At 44.0% G+C, this 23,525-nt stretch overlaps 1 protein-coding gene across 3 annotated transcripts in view; it reads left to right on the top strand.

The window, feature by feature from the left end:
* The window catches only part of LOC135090357 (lachesin-like), a 248,722-nt gene extending 226,701 nt beyond the window's left edge, over positions 1 to 22,021 (top strand). For 2 of the 3 annotated variants that reach the window (XM_063987115.1, XM_063987117.1), the window contains 7 exons: positions 6,943 to 7,040; positions 14,775 to 14,982; positions 15,328 to 15,486; positions 16,108 to 16,275; positions 16,514 to 16,661; positions 17,382 to 17,644; positions 18,957 to 22,021. In XM_063987115.1, coding sequence (XP_063843185.1) covers positions 6,943 to 7,040; positions 14,775 to 14,982; positions 15,328 to 15,486; positions 16,108 to 16,275; positions 16,514 to 16,661; positions 17,382 to 17,644; positions 18,957 to 19,243 — 1,331 coding nt within the window. In that variant the 3' untranslated portion in view covers positions 19,244 to 22,021. The remainder of the gene's footprint in view (positions 1 to 6,942; positions 7,041 to 14,774; positions 14,983 to 15,327; positions 15,487 to 16,107; positions 16,276 to 16,513; positions 16,662 to 17,381; positions 17,645 to 18,956) is intronic. The other variant, XM_063987116.1, reaches the window with a different exon arrangement.
* The last annotated feature ends 1,504 nt before the right edge of the window (positions 22,022 to 23,525 follow it).

Here is a 23,525-nt window from a genome sequence, read left to right as displayed (position 1 = left end):
AGGGAATTACAAACCTTATTGTGGACTGAAGAAACCTTTGTGATCCTCTTCTCTCTCTTTTTTATTGTTGTTGTTGTTGATGGTGGTGATGGGGTGGTGTTTGTTTTTGTTGCTTTTCGTTATGTGGTGGTGGTGGTGGTGGTACTAGTAGTAGTAGTAGTAGTAGTAGTAATCCCCCCCCCCCTCTCTCTCTCTCTCTCTCTCTCTCTCTCTCTCTCTCTCTCTCTCTCTCTCTCTCTCTCTCCAACATTTTCTTAATTCAGATCTGCGCTAACATATCCTAGACAGAACGAGACTGATTGTTCCCACCTCTCTCTACACTCCTGTCACTCTTCCTTCACCACTCTCTCCCTCCCTCTCTCTCCCTCCCCCCGTCACCAGTCTGTTTACCCTCTTGGCCGCCGCCGCTACACGCCTAAAGAATCTCGAATCTACAGCAAACACAGAGACAAAACACTGTGATGAGAGAACCTTTAGAGAACCTTTAGTCGCTCGCAAGTACTCGTCAAGGGGGTCTTACTCGGTCTCGGGGGAAAAGGTGCGGGAGTAAGGTTGATTTCGACTAAGCTGGCTGGATAAGGGCGGCCTTTAAGGGATCTCCGGCCTGACCTAGCGGGATATGCCTGTCGCCCCCGCGCTGGCTGGCCTGTGTGCGATACGTCAGGGTGCCTTAGTGGCTTGGCTTGGCTTGGCCTGTTTTGGTGAGTGTGTATATTGTATGTGTTGGTTGTGTTCGAGTGTTAGTGGTGGTGGCGGTGGTGGTAGTGATGGCTGTGTTACTGATACTGCCGTTAGTGTGGTTGTTGTTGTTGTTGTTGGTGGTGGTGGTGGTGGTGGTGGTGATGGTGGTGGTGGTGGTGGTGGTGGTGGTGCTATTACTACTATTACCTCTGCCTTTCTCTCCCTTAATATTCCAAATTGTCCCGTGTAGGCTGAAGAAGACGCAGTAGTAGTATTAAGAGAGGGAGGAGGAGGAGGAGGGTGCTTGGTGAGGAGGAAGAGATAAGAAAGGTTACGAGACTTAAATCCAGTACCTTCTTCCTCCCTCCCTACACACACACACACACACACACACACACACACACACACACACACACACATGAAAAAATAGAGAGAGAGTGAGGGAGAGAGACAGTGAGATGAATTAACCGACTTTCTCTCTCTCTCTCTCTCTCTCTCTCTCTCTCTCTCTCTCTCTCTCTCTCTCTCTCTCTCTCTCTCTCTCTCTCTCTCTCTCTCGCTCTCCGATCAATCACAGATGCCATGAGCTCTTAATACGCTCATAACTCACTCCCGGCGCCTCATTACAAGGACTCACTCACGCCGCGTCATCACAACATATTACTCCCGCACCTCGCTCCGCCGCCCGCCAGCCAGCCAGCCCAGCTCCACGCGGCCACACTGGAACACAAAGGAAGGGAAAGGGACTTGGAGCCTGTCAAAGGAACGTAAAGGAAAAAAAAACAAGGAATATCTTGATTTTCTAAGGAACTAAAGGAAGAACAAGGAATTAATAGACTTTCTAAGGAACATAGAAGAAAAATTAAGAAATACAAGACTCCTAAAGGAACACAAAGAAGGAGCAAAGCAATAATAGAAGGAAAATAAGCATTTTCTAGATTCTCAACGGAAGATAAAAAGATGAGAGACGTTCCTAGACTCACTCTCAAAAAAAGAGACTTCCAAACACAAACGTAGAACAAGATATTCCCAGAGAGAGAGAGAGAGAGAGAGAGAGAGAGAGAGAGAGAGAGAGAGAGAGAGAGAGAGTGTATGTATGTGTGTATCCTACCTACCTATACACATACTCACACCCCCTTCTCTGCCACATGTATAACGTATAATCACACGTCAAAGGCAGCTTTATTATTATACGTATACACGGTGCAACGATTTAATACGAAAACTATACAAACTACATATCAGATAATTTAAACTTAACTCGCTGCCTTGATTTATGAGCGTTCCATTTACACTCTCGCCGCTAATAGATTAATGTAGCCAGAATTTGCAACTCCCCCACCACCCCCTACCCTCTAACCCCCGCCCTCCAGCCCCACCCCCTCTCTCCATCCATCCATCCAGCATCACGTGACCAACACATGATGGAGTGAAACAACAACAAAACAGACTAAAAGGTTGGGACTGACTACTTTTCGATCCTCTCTCTCTCTCTCTCTCTCTCTCTCTCTCTCTCTCTCTCTCTCTCTCTCTCTCTCTCTCTCTCTCTCTCTAACAAAAAAAATAGTAAAACACTAGAAAATATACGAATAGAGGAAAAAATAAGATAAAAAGGAAAGCATATATATATATATATATATATATATATATATATATATATATATATATATATATATATATATATATATATATATATATATATATATATATATATATATATATATATCACACGCCTCCTCCTCCTCCTCCTCCTCCTCCTCCTCCTCCTCCTCCATCAACACCATCACCTCCCAACACCACACACCTCTTCTATTTCCTCCTCCTCTTCCTTCCTCCTCCATCAACACCCCACACCTCTACTATTCCCTCCTCCTTCCTCCTCCCTCCATCAACACCGACACCTCCCCTCACACCGCTCCAATCACCCACTAGAAGGAGCATCAAATTTGGCCAGGAATGGGTAGTGGCTGGGTGGCGGATGCTGGAATCAGGCTGGGAAAGGTAGAAGGATTACCTGAGCTGGTGTGTTTGTGGGTGTCCGTGTCTTCATCAGCTGTGGGGGGCTGAAAGGGGGCTGAGGGAGCGTGGGAAGCCTGAAGCCCCTATTGTTACCTCGTTCGTCTAGCCAGTAAACGAATACAATCATCATTCGTCTTATTTTGTTTCTCCTCAGCGCTCTCGTAACGTGGAGGCTGAGAGGAGAGGAGAGCAGCAAAATGTTAGTGTGTGTGTGTGTGTGTGTGTGTGTGTGTGTGTGTGTGTGTGTGTGTGTGTGTGTGTGTGTGTGTGTGTGTGTGTGTGTGTGTTCTAAACTAAAACTATCCTTACATCTCTTGTATCCTAAGCAAACCACTTCAGTTTCCAGTAATATCTCACAATAACATTTATTTATTTATTTATTTATTTTCTTTGCCATCCCTCAAAGAATCATGGGGTGGAAGGAAATTAATGTCGGCGTATTCACAAAATCACGAGAGCTTTAAGACTTGTTGAAACATTCGCGCCTCTCTGTCCACGTCACGGCCGCCAGCCAGCCCCGCTTGACGCAACACATCATTACGCGAGAGCGAGCCACGCGCTGCCACGCCGAAGAGGGGGAAGGTGTGTCGGGAGGTGGATTATGAAAAAAAAAAAAGCAAAAAAAAAAAAAAAAACAAATAATCCTGGAAGAAAACACCTTTAAATTTACACCTGGAACAGAGTCAGATAATGAGTTACGTGGGATATACTCACTTAAACTCATATCTTGACTGGCCTGAACACACCTGGAGACTCGCCTGAAGATTCACCTAAATTACTATAGACTCATCTGAGCAGACCTAACTTGATTTACCTAAACACACACCTGAAATAGACACACTCACTTCAACTCACAGCCAACTAGACTTATCTAAACTCACACCTAACTAGACTCACCTATACTCACCTGGCCAAACTCACCTGGACACACCTATCTAACTGACTAGACCCATCTGTACTCACACCTGAAGCAGACACACCTACGTAAACATCCCCAATTAGACTCACCCAAACGCACCTGAACCTGACACTGACTCACAAATACTCATACTGACACAGACTCACCTGGGAAAGGGACAGAAAAAATGGAAAAGAAAAGAAAAAGAAAGAAAAAAGTGGAGGCGACTTCTAAAAACAATTTCGAAGCATATCGTCGTGTTCCGGGACCGTCGCGCGCACTGATCCGCAACACTACACACACACACACACACACACACACACACACACACACCTATATAACTTCACGAATCGGAAACGTCGACCAACTGATGAAGACAAAAAAAAAAAGTAAAATAAAAAAGAGATGCAGATAAAAAAAAAGTGAATTTATCAAACTCGACCGAGGTGAAAAAGAGGGTTAAAGGGGGCGGAGGGAAGAGCAAATAAATGAGTGAGACGAGGACCGAGACGAGACGCAGGTGGCGAGACTGTGATGCGAGGAGCTTGGTGGCGATTCATGGATTGGCGAATGACCGAGAGAGAGAGAGAGAGAGAGAGAGAGAGAGAGAGAGAGAGAGAGAGAGAGAGAGAGACGATGATTTAAAGGGTTATTTTAATGTATTACTTATTAGAGGGTTTAAGAAGAGGGATGAAGGAGGGGAGAGGGATGATGGAGGGAACTGCGTGTGTGTGTGTGTGTGTGTGTGTGTGTGTGTTCGTTTCCTTGAGTGGCAATTATTAGGGGACGGTATTCAGAGAGAGAGAGAGAGAGAGAGAGAGAGAGAGAGAGAGAGAGAGAGAGAGAGAGAGAGTCAAGCAGTCAGGGAGGAAGAGAGAGAGTGAGGGAGAGAGAGAGAGAGAGAGAGAGAGAGAGAGAGAGAACCGGCGGCAGTCAGGGAGAGAAAGAGAGAGGGAGAAAGAGAGTGAGAGGGAAAGGGAGACAGGAGAGAGAGGGGAGAGAAACACTAAAAGCCGTTGTGTGTCATATACCCGCGGTTGAAGGGAACGAGAGGAGGGAGAGGAGAGGGAGAGGTGAGAGGGAGAGGTAAGGGAGAGGTGAGGGGGGTAGGGAGACACCTGAGGGCAACATCGGATACGGCTTTATTTATTCGTCACTTCACGCCGCGTATTCGAGCGAAGGATTCATTTGATTCGAAACTCCAACTGCAAATCATAAATACAATACAGTGAAGTGGTGCCTGCTGTGCTCCTCCCGTTTTCTGTTTGTAGGGAGGGTTAGAGGAGATGCTTGTGTATATGGGGGAAGGGGTGAAGGGGGCTTGTGTATGTAGGGAGGAGGGGGAAGGTATGTGTGTGTGTGTGTGATGAAGGGAGGGTATGATAGGGAGGTCTTGTGGATTGGGGGAAGGGGGAGAGGTGATTGTGTGTATTGCGGGGAGAAAGGAAGGGGGAAGGTTTTGTGTGTGTGTGTGTGTGTGTGTGTGTACTGTTATAGCCAGAATGCTCACACATACACATTCATAAGCATTTCCTAAGCTACTGCATGCACTGATGTTATGTACTTTGCGTTTTCACTTATTAAGGACACACACACACACACACACACACACACACACACACACACACACAGTAACTCTTCAGCATCGTCGTGCACTAAAATGATTGATTCACGAAACCTTCCCAAAATTCCACCTGAGTTATTTCATAAAGGGCGCACTGACCCCTCCTTTCCCTGCCTTCGCCCCCCTCCCGTCCCTGCGTCTCTCCCTATTTCCCTCCGTCCCTCTTTCCCTTCTGCCTCCATGAAAGAAACAAACATGTCACTGAGTTTTCCTTATCCAATAATCCAAATTTTTTTCCCCCTCCCTCCCGTTATTGCATTATGATCACAATGTACAAGAGAGGACACATTTCTCATGGGCCCCTCATTCTTGTCCTTTTTCCCCCTGTATCCTCTTCCTCCTCTTTTTATTACATCATTCCTCTTCTTCCATTTCTCTTTTCGTCTTTCATTTATAATCTTTCCGCCTTTTCATCTTTCTTTCGTCGCTTTTCTTCTTTTCTTTTTCTTTCTCTTTTTGTCTCTTCTTTATAATCTTTCAACCTTCTTTCCTATGTTTTAATTAATTTTCCTTTTTCATTACTCTCTTCCCTCTTCCGTCTTTCTCTTTCCGTTCAGTTTTTATCATTCTTCTTCATTCCTTCCCTTTTATTTCTCCTTTATATTTTCTCAACCTTCTTTCCTTCTTTTTATCTGTTTCCTTCATTCCTCCTTTCTTTTCCTTTCTAGCTCTCTTTTTATCTCTTCTTTCTCTCTCTTTTCTCTCATAGTTCCTCATTCTTTTCTCTTTCTCTCTCCTTTATCTTCCTTCCCCTTATCCCTCTTTTATCATCCGCTTCCTTCTTTCCTTCCTTTCTCTTTCCGTCTCGCCCTTGTTTCCTTTTTTTTTCTCTTTTCCCTCTCTTTATTCTCCTTCACATTCTCTCATATTTTCTTTATTCTTCTTGTTTTCTTTTCCATCTTTTGGTATTAGTTTTTACTTTGTACTCTCTCTCTCTCTCTCTCTCTCTCTCTCTCTCTCTCTCTCTCTCTCTCTCTCTCTCTCTCTCTCTCTCTCTCTCTCCCTTGTAATGGTCTAGAAGAATGTAATATATACAGAAATAATAATAACATCTTCATATATATTTACCTCCTTTTTATCAATTTTTATCTTTTTTTTTCCGTCCTTCTTTTTTGGCAAGAGCGGAGGATTAATGTATTGTAATCTATGGTAATTTTTCCTTTATCTCTTGAATTGAGGAAACAAAGGAAACGAGAGAGGAAGAGGTACTTAGATAGATTTGGTGACGTTATTATTATTATTATTATTATTATTATTATTATTATTATTATTATTATTATTATTACTACTACTACTACTACTACTTGTCTTTTTTATTATTTCCACCTTTTTTTCTTCATTATTAATATACAAAGATATTTACTGCTGACTTACTGCTGACCACTACTATCTCTACTGACTCTCCCTCCAGACACTGCTGATTCTCTGTTGACTTTTGCTGACCTGTTGCTGATTTGCTGCTGAGTGCTCGCTTCTGCGAGCACTCAGCACTTTCCAGCCCTACAATCCCTACTGACTCCTTTCTGCTGATACTGACCCACTGTGAACCCCTGCTGACTTCCTTGCTGACTCGTGCTGACTTATACTCTACTTACCCTCTGCTACTCGTAATCCCTACTAACTAGTGACCTACTGTTGACTCCTACTGATACTGACCCATTACTGACCTACTGCTGACTCCCTGCTGACTTTCACTGACCCACACTCCTCCTCGTTGCAGAGATGCCGTACTTCCTGGAGCCAATCAGCAACGTGACAGTACCGGCGGGACGGGACGTGCGTTTGGCGTGTGTTGTGGACCACCTCAGCAACTACAAGGTGAGGGAGGGGGGAAGGAAAGAGGGAGGAAGGCAGGCTTAGGTTAAGTGGGTACCTGATAGAAGTCTTTAAGTGGTATAGGGGACATATTTAACAAGTGTGACGTAAGCAAAATTGTCAGGATCAGTAATCTGGATAGAGCAAGAAGTAATGCGTTCAAGCTTGAAAAAGTTAGATTCATGAAGGAGGCAGGAAGGAACTGGTTTTCATATAGAGTGGTAGATGAATGGAATGGACTTGGCTGTTAGTGCTGAGTTATTAAGGAGCTTTAAAAGAGGATGAGACAAATATATGAATGGTGATGATAGGTGGAAATAGGTAGATATGTTTCGTACAGGGACTGCCACTTGTAGTACTGATAGCTTCTTGCAGCTTCTCTTATCTTCTTACGTTGCGATGAGGGAGTAAGGGAGGGAGTGACAAAACAGGTCATCCAACATCGGTACAAAATAAGGGAGTGAGGTAGGGAGTGGTTTTAAGACAACTGCAAAGTGAGGAGTAAGAGACTGAGTGAAGAAGGGAGTGAATGAGAGAGTGAAGAATGAAGAAGAGGATACGTGGCGCCAGTACAAGGTAAGAGAGTGAATGAGGGAGGGAGTGAATAAGAAGGGAGATGGAGAATAGACACTTGAATGAGTACGAGAAGGAAGGAGAGAAGAAGAAGAAGAATGAAGTGTGTGAGTGAATGAAAAAAAATATAACATCAATGAGTAGGCGACAGAGTGAGAGAAGGAATGAACGAAGGAGAATGAAAGAAGAAAAACGAACAAATTAAAAAGAAAAAGAGATGGTAGGAAGGATGAACCAAGAGAGAGAGAGAGAGAGAGAGAGAGAGAGAGAGAGAGAGAGAGAGAGAGGTGGGGGAACGATGAATCACGAGGAGGGACAAGAAATTAGTCTAAGAGGTAAATTGCGTGGAAAGGAATCCCTCTTTAACGACGCCCCGCCGCCATCTCCTCCTCCGCCATCTTTTTTTTCTCCCTCTTTTTTTCCCCTTCTAATCCTCGCAAGTTGTGGTGACTTTGGAATTAACTGGATAAACGTCTTTCCCTTTTTTCCCCTTTATCTGTGTGTGTGGGGGGAAGGAAGAGGGGAGAGGTACGTGTGTGTGTGTGTGTGTGTGTGTGTGTGTGTGTGTGTGTGTGTGTGTGTGTGTGTGTGTGTGTGTGTGTGTGTGTGTGTGTGTGTGTGTGTGTCTCTCTCTCTCTCTCTCTCTCTCTCTCTCTCTCTCTCTCTCTCTCTCTCTCTCTCTCTCTCTCTCTCTCTCTCTCTCTCTCTCTCTTTCCCTTTCTCTCTCTCTGAACCCACCACCACCACCATCACCACCACCATCATTACCTTCCATTAAATCACCCCCTTCAACTTCCCAACATTAAAATTTCCAATCGTTACAATTTCTCGAACCAAATGATTTATTATTAGTGTCCTTTTAAACCCAGAGATAGAGAGAGAGAGAGAGAGAGAGAGAGAGAGAGAGAGAGAGAGAGAGAGAGAGAGAGAGAGTAGTGGGAAGAGAAGCTGCTACGTCTGTTGGTGCTTAAGGGGGAGGAGGAGAAGAAAGAGGAGGAGGAGGAAAAGGAGGTGTTGATCAGAAGAAGAGAAGAACATGACTGGAATACATTGAAGAAGTTTACTATTGAGGTGTACAGTGGTGGTGGTGGTGGTGGTGGTGGTGGTGGTGGAGGACAGGATCGAAGGATACGTACGTAGAAGGATATAAAAAAGATACTGGGAATGATATAAAGGGAAGGATTTATTTTGTTGAGGGGTAGGAAAGAAAATGAAGGAAGAAAAGATGAGAGGATAAGGACAGAAGAATAAGAAATGAAGAAAAGGTGGACGAGAAGAAGGAGAGGAAAAAGAAAATCACAAGAAAGAAGGAAGAGGAGTATAACAGAATAAGTACTGATAGAGAATGATAATAAAAGTATTGAATGCTCTGAAGAAGTAGTTTATTGATGTATGCAAAGAAGATACAGTCACTCATTCATTAATTCATTCACGTGTTCATTCACTTATTCATCCGTTCATTCATTAATTAATTTATTCATTCATTCATTGCTCAACTGTATCCGTCTTCCTCCTCTTTTCCTCTTCCTCCTCTTCTGCAATGCTATATCCTTCTCTCTCTCTCTCTCTCTCTCTCTCTCTCTCTCTCTCTCTCTCTCTCTCTCTCTCTCTCTCTCTCTCTCTCTCTCTCTCTCTCTCTCTCTCTCTCTCTCTCTCCTTCACCACTACACACTGCGTCCATCCTTGCTTCCTCTTCTTCCTCCTCTTCCTGCTTCTCTCCCATCCTCCCTTCGCATTTTTCTTTTTCTTCCTCCCTCTGCGACAACTATGACCACATGCAGCCTCCTCCTCCTCCTCCTCCTCCTCCTCCTCTTTCTCCCTCAGCACCCTCGTCTGAAATCCTCCTTACAATCCATCGGGGAAGCAGAATCGCACTGTAATCCCCCACGTGTGATAGAGAAAGGAGCATCAACACTCGCCACTTGCAAACCCTTTAAAGAATCAGATCCCCTTTATTTCCATCTCCTGATCCCTTGTGGTGTAAAGTATTCGATCGTCTATACTTTCTTTACATTCCCTTCCCTTCTCTTCCCTTATTGGAAAAAACAGGGATTACGTACCGCAGTTTATGACGCGTTAGAAAAATAAACTAAGGAATATTCTCTGTCCTCGTTTTGTTAAGCCTGTGAGAGGAATCCAGTCGTTTATATTGCGATTTTCTATCACTGAAGGAGGATCGAAGGGTGTAATAACTGGTGGTGGAGACAAAGGAGGATCATAACACGGTATTTGCTAGTGAGTCAAGGAATTTGGGGCTTTATGCTTCTTACTTGTTCCTTGTGTGTTGGGAGATCGAAGGGGCGAAGATGTGATGTGTGGAGCTTGTGTAGGGGAAGGTGGCTTAGCAGGGTGTGTGTGGGGATAGTACAGCAACACTATTACAGATACAGTGCTTTCTAGTTAATGCGGTTTTTATGGGTACAGAATCAATATATCATCACAGCAACACCACAGCGTGACCACAGCAACACACCGCCCATCGTAATATCACAACATCACCACAAACATCACCACCACAACCACAACCAACACCAAACACTATGCCACCACCACATCACAACTAACATCCTCACCACACCGCATCACAGCATCACCACAAACATCACCACCACAACCAACACCAAACACTATGCCACCACCACATCACAGCTAACATCCTCACCACACCACATCACAGCATCACCACATCACTTCACCACCTCGTTCACATCAGCATCACCCAGTGGAAGAAACGCGAAAAGTTTCTGAGAGTGAAGCTTTCTCTTTGACCGCGATAAATTCTGGAGGAGGAGGAGGATGAGGCAGAGGAGGAGGAGGAGGAGGAGGAGGAGGAGATGCGGGCGTGTTATTTTTTATGGGATATCTATCAGTGTATTTATTTATTTACCTATCCATTTATTTATCGGTCTGTCTGTCTGTTTATAAATATGTCTATCTATCTGTTAGTCGCTCTCTATATCTACTATCTGTCTAACTACATTCCATCCTCCTCCCTTCTTCCTTCTCTTCCTTTTTCTTCTTTTCTCGTCCTCGTCCTCTTCCTCCTTCCCCACCTCCCCACCTCCTCTTCCTTTCTTCTTCTTCTTCTTCTTCTTCTTCTTCCTCCACCACCACCACCACCACCACCACCACTACCACCATCACCACCACCACCACCATCTCCCCTCCTCCATGCAAAGCTCCGTAAATCGTCCACATTTGATGACTGGAAATGATGAACTTGGGCTACGAGAGACAAGAAAAATAAATAATAATAAAAATAATACCCCTTCATTCCGACAACTTTGTGGAATTTCTTAGTTGGCCGCAAGAAAAATAACTTAGGCACGTTAAATTAAAGAGAGAGTTTGGGAAAGGAAGTTGCGTAGATGTGGTTTGACTGTCCCCTCGGGTTTATCTCTCTCTCTCTCTCTCTCTCTCTCTCTCTCTCTCTCTCTCTCTCTCTCTCTCTCTCTCTCTCTCTCTCTCTCTCTCTCTCTCTCCTTACGAATTATCAATATAAAATACAAGAAAAATTATCATCAATACAAGAAAATATCAATGAAAATACAATTAACACAAAAAATGTAAAAAAGATGAGACGTTTTTATGCATATTAGCAAATAGAAAATACACGAAAAATAATAAAAAAAAACAAGAAAACATTAATGAAAAGATACAAAAAAGACAAGAAAATATTTGGTCAAGTGAGGAATAAACGGCTTTTTTATTTCTTTCAGGGGAGAAAACACAGAACTATTTTTTCTTGTTATTTGTTATTCACCACCACCACCACCAACAACACACCTGACTTTTCCAACACACCTGACTTTCCAAAACTTCCGCAGGTGACCAGAGCTTTCCCTTCAAGAGCTGTCTATACTTGATCTCTTTGCTTCCCGAGACTGCCTTCCTCCTCCTCCTTCTCCTCCTCCTCCTCCTCCTTCTCCGGTTTACAGTCACTTGGTACTGGGGCTGATGGTACTCAAGTCAGACAATCCTTAAAACAGGTCGGTCGGGGTGCAAATAGGCCTCAGGATAGTTTTACGAGTACTTTAGAGTACATCAACATCATCAACAACACACACACACACACACACACACACACACACACACACACACACACACACACACACACACACACACACACACACACACACACAGCCAAAATTAATCCTGAAAATGAATAAATAACCCCCAAATAACGAGTAAGCCAGAGCGGCCGCCGTCTCCTCCGCTGAGGTCGCCGCGGCAGCCATGATGGTTTGTCAGAGTCCGGCCAGATTTAAATTTACTTTTTATTCTTATTTCTTAACTGGTCTATTTCTCTTCCTAAGTAAGTTTTTATGGTTTGAGTGGGTATGTTTCCATCAGGGCATGCTCTTAATCCTAAGGTTTAGCGGTCTCTTTCGTCTAATTTCAGGCGCTGACCACCAATATATATATATATATATATATATATATATATATATATATATATATATATATATATATATATATATATATATATATATATATATATATATATATATATATATATATATATAAAACACTTTATTTATAACTTCATAATATGATTATTCCCATAACCGTTTATGTATACAAGGCTTTTTTCACCTTCCGTTTGTCTGTCTTTTTCTGTGTTTCCTCGTATCCATTTGTCCATTATCCCTTCTCTCTCTCTCTCTCTCTCTCTCTCTCTCTCTCTCTCTCTCTCTCTCTCTCTCTCTCTCTCTCTCTCTCTCTCTCTCTCCATTTTTCCTTTTCCATCACACGTGACTTCCTTTATTTCTTCATCCCTGTTTCTTTTTGCATCGTTTTGGTGAAAGGAGGAGGAGGAGAATTTAAGGTAATAATAATCTCCAAAATCGACATAATTATAGGAGGAGGAGAAGGAATTAGAGAATGAGGAGGAGGAGGAGGAAGAGTAGAAGGAAGAGGAATACCACGAAGAAGAGGATGGGAGAGGCAAGGAAGAAAGAAATGAATGAATGAAGGAAGGAAGGGAGGGAAAGACTTGGGGGTGTTTAAGAAGGCAAATTGTGTACGTTACGATAATATTCCCTTTTTAAAATGAGACTAAATTTACACACAGCTCAACCAGGGCGGCTATTTTTGTCCTAACCTGATTCCTGTCCAGACGTGTTGTGTGTTTGGCTGGCCGAGTCCTGCAGGCGAGTGGATATTACTAGGTTTTTAGTCAGTAGGAGTTACTTACAGTTAGCAGAGTGTGAGGAGAGTGTTAGAATCAGTAGAAAAGAGGCAGTAGGGTTTGTAGGGGTGGAGATTCGATTTAGTCGAGCTCCAGTCAGCAAGAAGTCAGTTAGTGAACTAGTGTTAGCTTCGGGACTTCCTCGCGTGACTGGGCAGGGCAGTGAGGCGGCGAGACGACCATGGGAAGGTGTGGGGCAAGAGCAGCTGTGGTGTTAAAAACTGAACAGGTGTGATGGGTTTTTTAGGGAAGGTGTGGAGTGGGTGAGTGTAGGAAGGGGAAGTGGGAGGAGGGTTAAAGAGAGAGAGAGAGAGAGAGAGAGAGAGAGAGAGAGAGAGAGAGAGAGAGAGAGAGAGAGAGAGAGAGAGAGAGACAGACGTGGTGGTGATGGTGGCACTAATAGTATAGTAAGTGCCGCCAAGTCTCCTAACACATTTAACACTACAAAATTACAAATCTTTAAAGATAATTAGAAAGAAAACGAGAAAAATATAACTACCTTAAAATTCCTACATGAAGAAAACGATATACTTGTGCAGTCTAATTAATAGCCTCGAATACCTGGCGGCGAGGAAGGGAAGTGAGGCCCACCTGTCCAGTCTTGTCCTTGAATGCCCCGGTGATTGATGGGCAAAACGAGACAGAGGAGGGGGAGTGGAGTAGGAGAGAAGGGAGTGTGGAGGATGGGTGGAGGGGAGTTACCTGATAGTGTACAGGTGTCCGATGAGGCACAGATAATTACCTTCTTGCACACCTGTCAATACCTGAGGCGGCGGGAATATCATTGGTTTGTCTGTGTGTGTGTGTGTGTGTGTGTGTAGGGAGTGCTCTGGCAAATAGCAATGAAAATATGTGAAAAAAACGTCTGCTGTTTGTCCGTATATTTGTCTGTGTGTCTGTCTGTGTGCACCACCACCACCACCAGTACTACAGCCCTACAAATGCGTGACATACAGAGAAACAGACACAGACAAATACTATTCACCAGATAACAGAAAATAACACGAGAGAAGTAGAAATAAGAGGCAAGAGAGAGGCAGGAGACGTAATCCCGCCACACAGACGCCCCGTAATGCAGCCTGGCACTCGGAAAAATAGGTTGCCTGAGGGAATGCCAGCAATGGCGTGAAGGCAATGCAATGGAAGCCAAACGCGGCCTGATTCCCCGGGCTTCTGTCTGTCTGCCGACGACGCTGACGAAGAAGGTGGTGGTAGTGGTAGTGGTGGAGGAGAAAGAAGAATATACAGGTGAAGAAGAACAGAAATACAAGAAGGGGAGGAAAAAGAACAAGAATAAGAACAAGAAAACGGACAAAAATAAGAACGAAAACAACAACAACAACAACAACAACAATAGCAAAGATGCATAGATAACCTCAAAAAGAAGAAAAAAACTTTATTCACTTCGTATATTTTCCTCTGCAATTTTTTTTCCCATCCACCCTTTTTTTTTCCATAACTTTCTAGATGAAGAATTACCGGTACCAAAATTATTTACCCCAACCAGTGTGTGTGTGTATGTGTGTGTGTGTGTGTGTGTGTGTGTGTGTGTGTGTGTGTGTGTGTGTGTGTGTGTGTATGCGTGTGAGAGAATACATAATACTTCTTTCTGTTTTATCATTCCCTTTGTGGATTTTTTCGGTGTTTTATTTTATTTTTTTGTCTCTTGTTTTATCACCACTTAAGTTACGTGCACTTATCTCTAACTCTCTTTTATTTCCTGGGTTCTTCTGACACCTTATCCTTAATGAAGTGAGGAGCGTGTGAAGTGTCGCGTGCTTCCTTCGTGTCTTGTCTCACTCGTGTCTCTCTTGATGTCTTTCCTTAGTTATTAATGAAGGCACTCTGTGAAGTAACGACCTCCACTACATACCACTGCTACTTATTCAATCTTTTTTGTCTGTTTTCTTCTCCTTTTTTCTGTTTTTCGTGTAAACCAAACACAACCTAACACTTTCACTATTCTTCTCCAGCTCGCGTGGATCCAGCAGGACAGATCGGCCATCCTGACAGTCGGCAACCACGTTATCACGCGAAACGACCGCATTGGAGTCTCACACGACGGTCACCGCACGTGGTACCTCACCATCAAGGACGTGAGGCCTGGTGACGCGGGGACCTACATGTGTCAGATCAACACAGCCACCGCTATCAGCCAGACGGGGCATGTCAGTGTTGTGGGTGAGTGTGGGGAGGAGTCGGTGAGAAGTTGGTTAATTCTTGAGTTGTTACTGCTGGTTTCTTGCAATTGCGGCAGAGTTAGTGAGGAAACACGGGTTAACTCTTTATTCTTCTTTATGTTTTTTTCTTTCTTTCGTAATTAGGAGTCAGAAATGGTATGGAAACAGGGGTTAACTCTTAATTCCTTATTTTTTTTTCTTTTGTAATTGTGAGGCAGAGTTGGTGAGGAAACACGGGTTAATTCTTAATTCTTGCTCACTGTTTTTTTTACAATTGGGAGGCAGAGAGCGAACAGACAGCTTAATCTCTGATGTGTACTGATGCCACCCCTCGTCTCCCTTCCAGTGCCTCCCTACATCAAGGACGAGATGAGCAGTGACGACGTGACGCTGCAGGAGGGCATGGACGTGACTCTAGTGTGCAGTGCTCGCGGCTCGCCAGTCCCCAGCATCATGTGGCGGAGGGAGGACAAGAGTGACATCAGGGTTAATCTCACATCCACCAGTAAGTTACCAGGCATTTAGAAGTTGTTGGTAAGGGCTTCCTTCTCATCCATTAGCAAGTTATTGGTTATTTGTTTGTTATTTTCAGTAATTTTCCAGTCATCCATCATTCCTTAAGTTTATCATCCATTATAGTTAATTTGTGTGTGTGTGTGTGTGTGTGTGTGTGTGTGTGTGTGCATAAAAAGTGTAGCAAACCGAATCAGAAGAAAAATATTCAACACATTTTAAGTAATTTAAGTTGTTATTAAATTACTTGAGTGAATAAGAGAAAAGTTTGGGCTGTGAAGTGGAGGGAGGAGCAGAAGGAGGAGGAGGAGGAGGAGGAGGAGAAGGGAGAAGAGAGTCGAAGAAATACATGAGATAAAAGTAAACACACCTGCAGTAAGTAGATAAATAAAGAACAATAACAATAGCAATAATAATAATAATAATAATAATAATAGTAATAATAATAATAATAATAATAAAACAGACGTTATAATTCCATATATGATATAAACCCATGAAAAAAAGAAACCCACATCCACCCACCCACATCCACCCACCCACATCCACACATACACACCCACACATACACACACAAACACATATACACCTAACCTAACCCACCCTCCTTCAGACACTCACCTCCGTGCCTCTGCCTCTTCCCACGCCCTAGTGAAGGAAGCCCCTGGGCCACTCCTGCACCTGTCCAAAGTGAGCAGGACGGACATGGGCGCCTACCTCTGCATTGCGTCCAACGGCGTGCCGCCCTCCGTCAGTAAACGCATCGATGTGGTCATTAGATGTGAGTACCTGCCTGACGAAGGAGAGTGACTGACTGATTGAGTGTAAAGCAGTGACTGATCGGTTGGTTGACAGGTTGAGAAGGTAACAGAGAGAAGGGTAAAAAAAAAAAATGGATTGTTGAAAAAGAAAATAGAAAAGAATAATTAAAGATAAGACAAAACAAGCAGACAAAATATAACAACACTCTTATTCCCCCATCCTTCCCCGCCCTCAACCTCCACCTCCCCCTCCCACAGTCCTGCCCACCGTGTACGTGCCCCACCAGCTAGTCGGCGTGCCCCTGGGCCAGGACGTGACCATCGAGTGCTACATAGAGGCGTGGCCCAAGGGACTCAACTACTGGAAGAGACCAAACGGCATTGAGATCCTGCACTCTGATGACAAGTAAGCGAGAGTTTGTGGTGATGGTGGTGGTGGGAATACTGTGTGTGTGTGTGTGTGTGTGTGTGTGTGTGTGTGTGTGTGTGTGTGTGTGTGTGTGAGAGTAAAATTGAGGGAGATTTTAATATTTTTTACATGTAACAGATTTTTCAGCCTACGCGGATTACACACGCACACGCACACACACACACACGCAATTTTCTTTCACGATGGAGCTTATATTAAAGAGAATCAAGAGAAACAAATGGTGTATTGATATGTGTGTGTGTGTGTGTGTGTGTGTGTGTGTGTGTGTGTGTGTGTGTTGTTTTCCACTCTCTCTCTCATCAGGACAATAAAAATGGGCTGTTCTGTTTTTGGACGGTTGGTAAAGTCGGTACGTGTGTGTGTGTGTGTGTGTGTGGAATGATGAATGTTGAGTTGATGTATTGATTTGTAAATTGCTTTGTTTTTACGTGTGTGTGTGTGTGTGTGTGTGCGTGTGCGTGTATGTGTGCGCGTGCGTGCGTGCGTGTGTGTGCTGCTCCCAACATAAACACATTCCAGCACGCCGTCAATGTACCACTAACTACACACACACCCAAACCAAACCAAACACAGAAAACACAATCACACACCCAAAAAACACGAAAAGCACCTCCTACACACACAAACCCATTCAACAAACCCACAAACCCACTTATCCACCCACTCACGTATCCCCTCTCACTTATCCACACGCAGGTATGAGGTGAAGGAGGTGGAAGGCTCACAGAAGTACAAGACTCACATGCTTCTGACAATCCAGCGCGTGTCTAAGAGTGACATCGGGAAGTACAACTGCATTGCCAACAACAGCCAGGGCGGGGCGGAGCAGGTGGTGAGGGTGTCGGACACAGGAGTGGTGCCCAGTAACCGCAACGCTCTCAACAAGGGAGGCTTTGAGAACAAGGAGAGCAGCGTTGGCAAGCCCGCGATACCTGCCGTCAACTGGAGTAAGACCAACGGTAAGATGTGATGGAAACCTAACCTAATCTAACCTTACTTTACTTAACCTTACCTAACCTGACCTAACGTAACCCGCTATACTTGATGTCAACTACAGTAAGACCTCTGATAAGCCTTGATAGTTATGTTAGTTTTGTTATGGCTTATGTACCTAACCTAACTTAATCTGGCCCGTAATTTCTGCTGTTAACTGGAGTGATAGAAATGGTAAAAATTGATGATTACGGTGATTTTTGCCTGATCTTATTTACCTTATTCTTATTAATTATGTGTTAGATCATTTAATTGCATATATTATCATCTTTATTGTAATCTTCATTCCTCCTCCTCCTTCTCCTCCTCCTCCTCCATTTCCTTCCTGCAACTTATCTGTTCTAACTCCTTCCAGTAATATGAAGACGATACTTTGTTTTCTATTTATTTAGTTAGTTTCACATCATCTATATTCTAATGTACGTTCCTCCTCCTCCTCATGCTTCATTCCTTCCTACAACTTATCCGTTCCAACTCGTCCCCATAATCTGCGGAAAATTACTTTGTTTTTCATTCGCATCTAAGTGAATTAAACCAAACTTTCACCATTAGCTGTGTTTCTTAAGGCATTTCCCCGCGCCGCGCTGCAGTCCCGCCTCCCTCAGTTCCTCTCACGCCGTTTGTTTCGCGTAGTCTGGCGGCGCTGAAAGTCTTGTCACACAAAGTTTCCCTTCCTTCCTGAAACATATTTTCCTTAATTATCCTTCGTTACAAGTTTAAGTCCGCGCGCAGGATGTTTAGGATGTTTTCTTAGGTGTTCTCTCTGCCTTATCCCTTCCTTTTCTTTTGTTTCTTGTTTTTTGTCCCCTTCCTCCGCCATCATCACAGTGCTGTTGTTCCTTTTATTTTTACACCATCTACTGGCGTTTCTCTTTTCTCCGCCACTAACTCATCTTTCTAACTTTCTTCCATTCTCTTTTTTCTTCTTCCATCCCTCACTACCAGCATCACAACATCGCCTTCATCATTTCTTCACCTACCTTCAACTCACCTTCGTCTTCTCTCTCTACCATCACGACCACCACCCCCCATACTCTTCCCATCACCGCCAAACCTTTTACTCACCTCCGCTCACCACCACCACCACCACACCTCACACTTCCCCTCCCTCCATTATCACCACGAAACCATTACTTCTCCCCCTTCCCCACTATCGTAACTTCTATTCAACTCCCTCTTTCTCCCATTATCACGACTACCACAACACTCCCCTCTCCATCATCAATAAAACACGCCTACTCACACCCATCTTCCTTTTCCCACACGACGACCACACAGAGGCCGCACCACCACTCAAGAACGACTTCGAGGAGCACCGTAAGGCGTCCCAGCGAAGCCAAACGACGCACCAACAGCAAACGACCAAGATGTTACAGAAACCAAACTTAGGATTCGAATCTCTCTTACCGTCGCCCTCCTCGTCATCGCCTTCCCCGAGAGGGTCGAGGTACCGCAGCCCCGCACTCCTGGCCTCACTGTCCTCTCTCCTCGCCTCGCACTCTCGCCACTCCCACAGAAGTTGGTTTTTGGGATTTCTTCTCCTGCTGGGGTTTCTGTCTCTGTAGGGCCCGCCAGGTGCTCTAAAGGGGCTGTAGTTTACCTGTAGATGATTCATTAGTGGTTTGTGGGTTTGTTAGGTTTAATTTTCTATTGTTCTTAACAGAGCGAGAGAGAGAGAGAGAGAGAGAGAGAGAGAGAGAGAGAGAGAGAGAGAGAGAGAGAGAGAGAGAGAGCATCCTCGTTTGTTCATTAGTTTGTTGGTTTGGTTTTGTATTATACTACTACTGTAAGTGAAAGAGTCTTTGTTACCTTAATTAAGTGTTCTGGCTTCCGCGAAACATCGAACCCAGTGTCACTAGGAAGGCGGACAAGAATTAAACCGAGCAGCCAAGAGAGAAAGAGTGTGTGTGTGTGTGTGTGTGTACTCCTTCCTTGAGTAATACGTAATAATGATAATGATAATAATGACGATAATAATGATGATGATGATGATGATGATGATGATGATGATGATGATGATGATAATGTTCTCGTTTTAAAACAGAGTACTTTTCCTAGCGGGTAACTTATAATTAAGGTTACTGTGTGTGTGTGTGTGTGTGTGTGTGTGTGTGTCCGGCAATCGCCACACGTACACGAAACAATGTGCACACTAAGATTGTGGCACCCAGGAAAGTGATCATACACTGCGCGGGTCGTCACATCGTGCCTGCGGGGGAGCGGAACTGACTGGCTACTGGTCGTGTGTCTATAACAAGTCGTCGTCCTGTTCCGCCGTGAGTCGTGGGTCGTTCCTGAGAGGTCGTCCCCCTTCCCTTTACTTCACTTGCTCCAGGAAACTTTTCTTTTTTCATTTTCGATTTCTCTTCTTTTGGGGACCTTACATTTTTTTTACTTTTTTTTATTCGTGAATGTGACTGAGTTTTTTTTTTCTTTTTTTAGGGATGGTCTTTTTTTGTTTTTGTTCCTGAGATCTGTTTTTTGAGATCCCTCTTTTGACTTTTCTTTCTTTATTGGGAATTAGTTTTATCTTTTCCTGTTTTTTTTTTTGTTTCTCAGTTCTTTTTTATTCTTTTTTTGTTTCTAGCATGTATTTCTGGTGAATCTGACTTTTCTGGCCTTGGATGTTGTTTCTTGGAGCTTTCTGACCTTTTTTTTGTTATCAAGGAAAGTTTATTGGTCTCGTTTTTACTTGTTTTACTCCTTGGTTAAGTTTCTCGAGCCATTTTCCACTTTTTTTGCGTCTGGGATGAATTTATTGAACCTTTTTTTCAGACTATTTCGGTTCCAGTAATATCTTTCTTAGGACTTTTTTCTTCTGGGAATGTGTTTCGTGGGATCTCTTACCTTTTTATTGTATTCCGGTAAATTCTTTCCATTGGACTTTTCCGTTCCGTCACTCGTAGACGACATGACGAAGGCGACGACGAATAGAAGATGGGAAACTGAAGTGGTTTCTATTTGAGACCTAAAGACAGTACGCGTGTTAGAACTTTCGTTGAAATAGCTGTAAACAGAGGACTTTTAAATCAGTTTTATGTTAAGCACCAAAGACTATACACTTGTTAGGACTTGGTGGATTAAATAGCTGACAAACTGAGGACCGGTTTCCATTAGGGGACTTTAAAATGCAGAAAAGACGTGGTGGTTTAAATAAGCTATAAAAGTGAGGACTGGTTTCTGCTTGGACGCCTGTGACTGTTGTGTGAGACCATGGAAGTGTGCACCAACCCGCCTCCCTCGCGGCGACCCAGCGTGTTCTGAGCGTGTTCTCAGCGTGTTCTCGACCCTTCTCCTTCTCCCTCGTGCTGTTCTCACGGGGGAGGAGAACCCATAATACTTAGTGCCATATTGGAGTTCTTTCCAAGTTAGTGTTTGTATTATACATGAACTATACATACATTTTGTGCTGCAGATGATTATTATATCTTTCCCAATGATAGGATGCCAATTATTACTATTACTACTACTACTATTACTACTATGTATATGACGTGTGTATGTATGCATGTCGCAACACAGACTATGACTACTCTAGTGTGAGGGTGTACATATCTCGTGTACATAGCTAAGTGTGTCCTCGTGTGCGCGTGTGTGTGTGTGTGTGTGTGTTTCCCCCTCAGCCAAACTTGTGTCCTAGCTCTCCACCTGACTCCTTCGTGATGTTTGGTTGGTAGTTTCTTTCAAAGGGCGGCGTGTGTGGAGGCGCATCATTCCCCGGTGTTTCCCCCCACCCCCCGGCGCGTCACGGAAACACTGAGGGGCGATCAGTTGGCATGGATTAAGTTACTGCCTGGGGTCGAACCGTGGGAGGACACTAGATAAACATGCGTGGTCACCTGATGTCCCTTTTCGGAGCGTCATGAAACACTGGGAAGCTAGGCTAGAGATCATTGCCGGGGATCGAACCCTGGGAGGAGACTATGTAAACAAGCGAGTAATTACCAAGACCCGCATTATTCCCCAGTGTTATTTTCCTCTCCGGGGCATCATGGGACACTGAGAGTCTGGTCTGGAGTGATGCGTTGCTCTAGAGAAAGTTATCACCGGGAATCGAACCCTGGGATGGCACTAGAAGCGAGTGATGACCAAGCCCGAGTGACGCGTGGCCGGCCTTGACTGTCCTGTCTCTCCCCCGCCACTAGGAAGGGCGGCCTCGGGTTTCCTTCCTCCGCTAGGGATCTACTTTGAGTTTGTTGACTTATCACTTTGCCCGTCTTCCAAGGCAGGCGGCGAGGGGCGCCCCGGGCCTGGTGGCTAGCGTGCGTACAGGTTGTCTCCTGATTTCTAGTAATCTGTACCTGAAGTGTCTTGTGTTGACAATAAAGACTAACTGAAAACTGCTTCTTGTCTTATGAACCTTGCTTAATATTAGCAGGTGGAAGAGTTCATAATGCAGACGTGCTGAAAACTGCCTCTTGTCTTCTGAACCTTACGTAATAGCAGGTAAAAGTCACTCACATTATAAAGTAAAGACTAAATGAAAACTACTTTTTGTCTTCTCCTTAGTAGTCATTCACTCATAGTGCATAGTACATAATAAACCCTATCTGAGAACAACCTCTTGTCTTCTGAACCTCACCTAACAGCAGCAGGTGAAGTCCCTCTGCCACTCACTCCCAGCACATTTCACTGTTCTTTGATGTGGCATCAGTGAAACATTCGAATAATTTCAGCTTACTACTCATCCGGGAAGCGAGGAACACAAGTTGAGAGGAGACAGTAGAAGGTAAGAGTTATGGTGACCCAGAGAGAGAGAGAGAGAGAAAGAGAGAGAGAGAGAGAGAGAATGATATATGCATTGTTCCGGTTCGAGCAATCCCGAGCCGCTCCCAGCTTCACTGCAGCCACTCAGCTTGTCTCGCCTCACCTGCACGCGGCCGATACTGAGCCCCGGAGTCCCCGCCAGCAGGAAGGAAGGAAAACCACCACAGGGAACGCTACAACATAGGTAATACTTTCTTAATGGTTGTGTAGAGAGAAGAAAGCCACAAACCAGTTCATAGCACAGAGTCCCAGAAGGTATTATTAACCTAACCAAAACTTAGCCTAACTAAATCCTAAGTTAACATAACCAAATCTAAACCAAATGAACTTAATCAAAATCTAACTTAACCAAAAATGAATCTAACCTAACCAAACGCAACCAAAACCTAACGAAAATCCAATCTAACCTGACCTATCGAAAATTAACTCAACCAAACCCAACCAAAGCCAAACCTGACGCCCAAATAAACCCAGTCTAACTTAACTTAACCGAATTAATTAAACCAAACCAAACCCACAAATCCAACACTTCACTGTTGTTCAGAAGACGCGTCTTGGGTACTGGCGAGGTAAGATAAGTGAACAAAGCAAGAAAACACAAACAATCAAGTAAAGAGAGGCAGTCACTGAGTCATTAAGAGCTACGGCACCAGGAACTCAAGACTGAAGAGGGGATGTCAAGGCAACGGGGAAGAAGGAGGCGCAGCAGGGGATGAGTGGCTGGCTGTGTTCACCGGAGGAACGACACGGGGAGGAGATGGAAGAGGAAGGAGACGAAGGGAAGGAAAGGAAAAATAAGACGTAGATTTGAGTTATTTTCATAGGTTTAGGATCTATCTCGACTTTTCAGGCTCTAGTGGAAGTTTTTGCAGTTTTCAAGGATATTTCCATGACGCTAGTGATAGAAGGGAACGAAGAGGAAGAAAGAAGACTAAGACATAAATTTAAGGTCGTATTCTCAGTTCTGGATCTTATCTCGACAATTTTTCAGACCCCAGTGGAAGTTTTTGCATTTTCAAAAATGTTTTCATGATTTCATTGATGGTTTAGCAAAGATTCTGCCTCGTTGGGAAAGAACAC

Source organism: Scylla paramamosain, chromosome 34 (genome assembly GCF_035594125.1).
Source record: "Scylla paramamosain isolate STU-SP2022 chromosome 34, ASM3559412v1, whole genome shotgun sequence".
NCBI lineage: Eukaryota > Metazoa > Arthropoda > Malacostraca > Decapoda > Portunidae > Scylla > Scylla paramamosain.
This window is presented reverse-complemented; position numbering and strand designations above follow the sequence as displayed.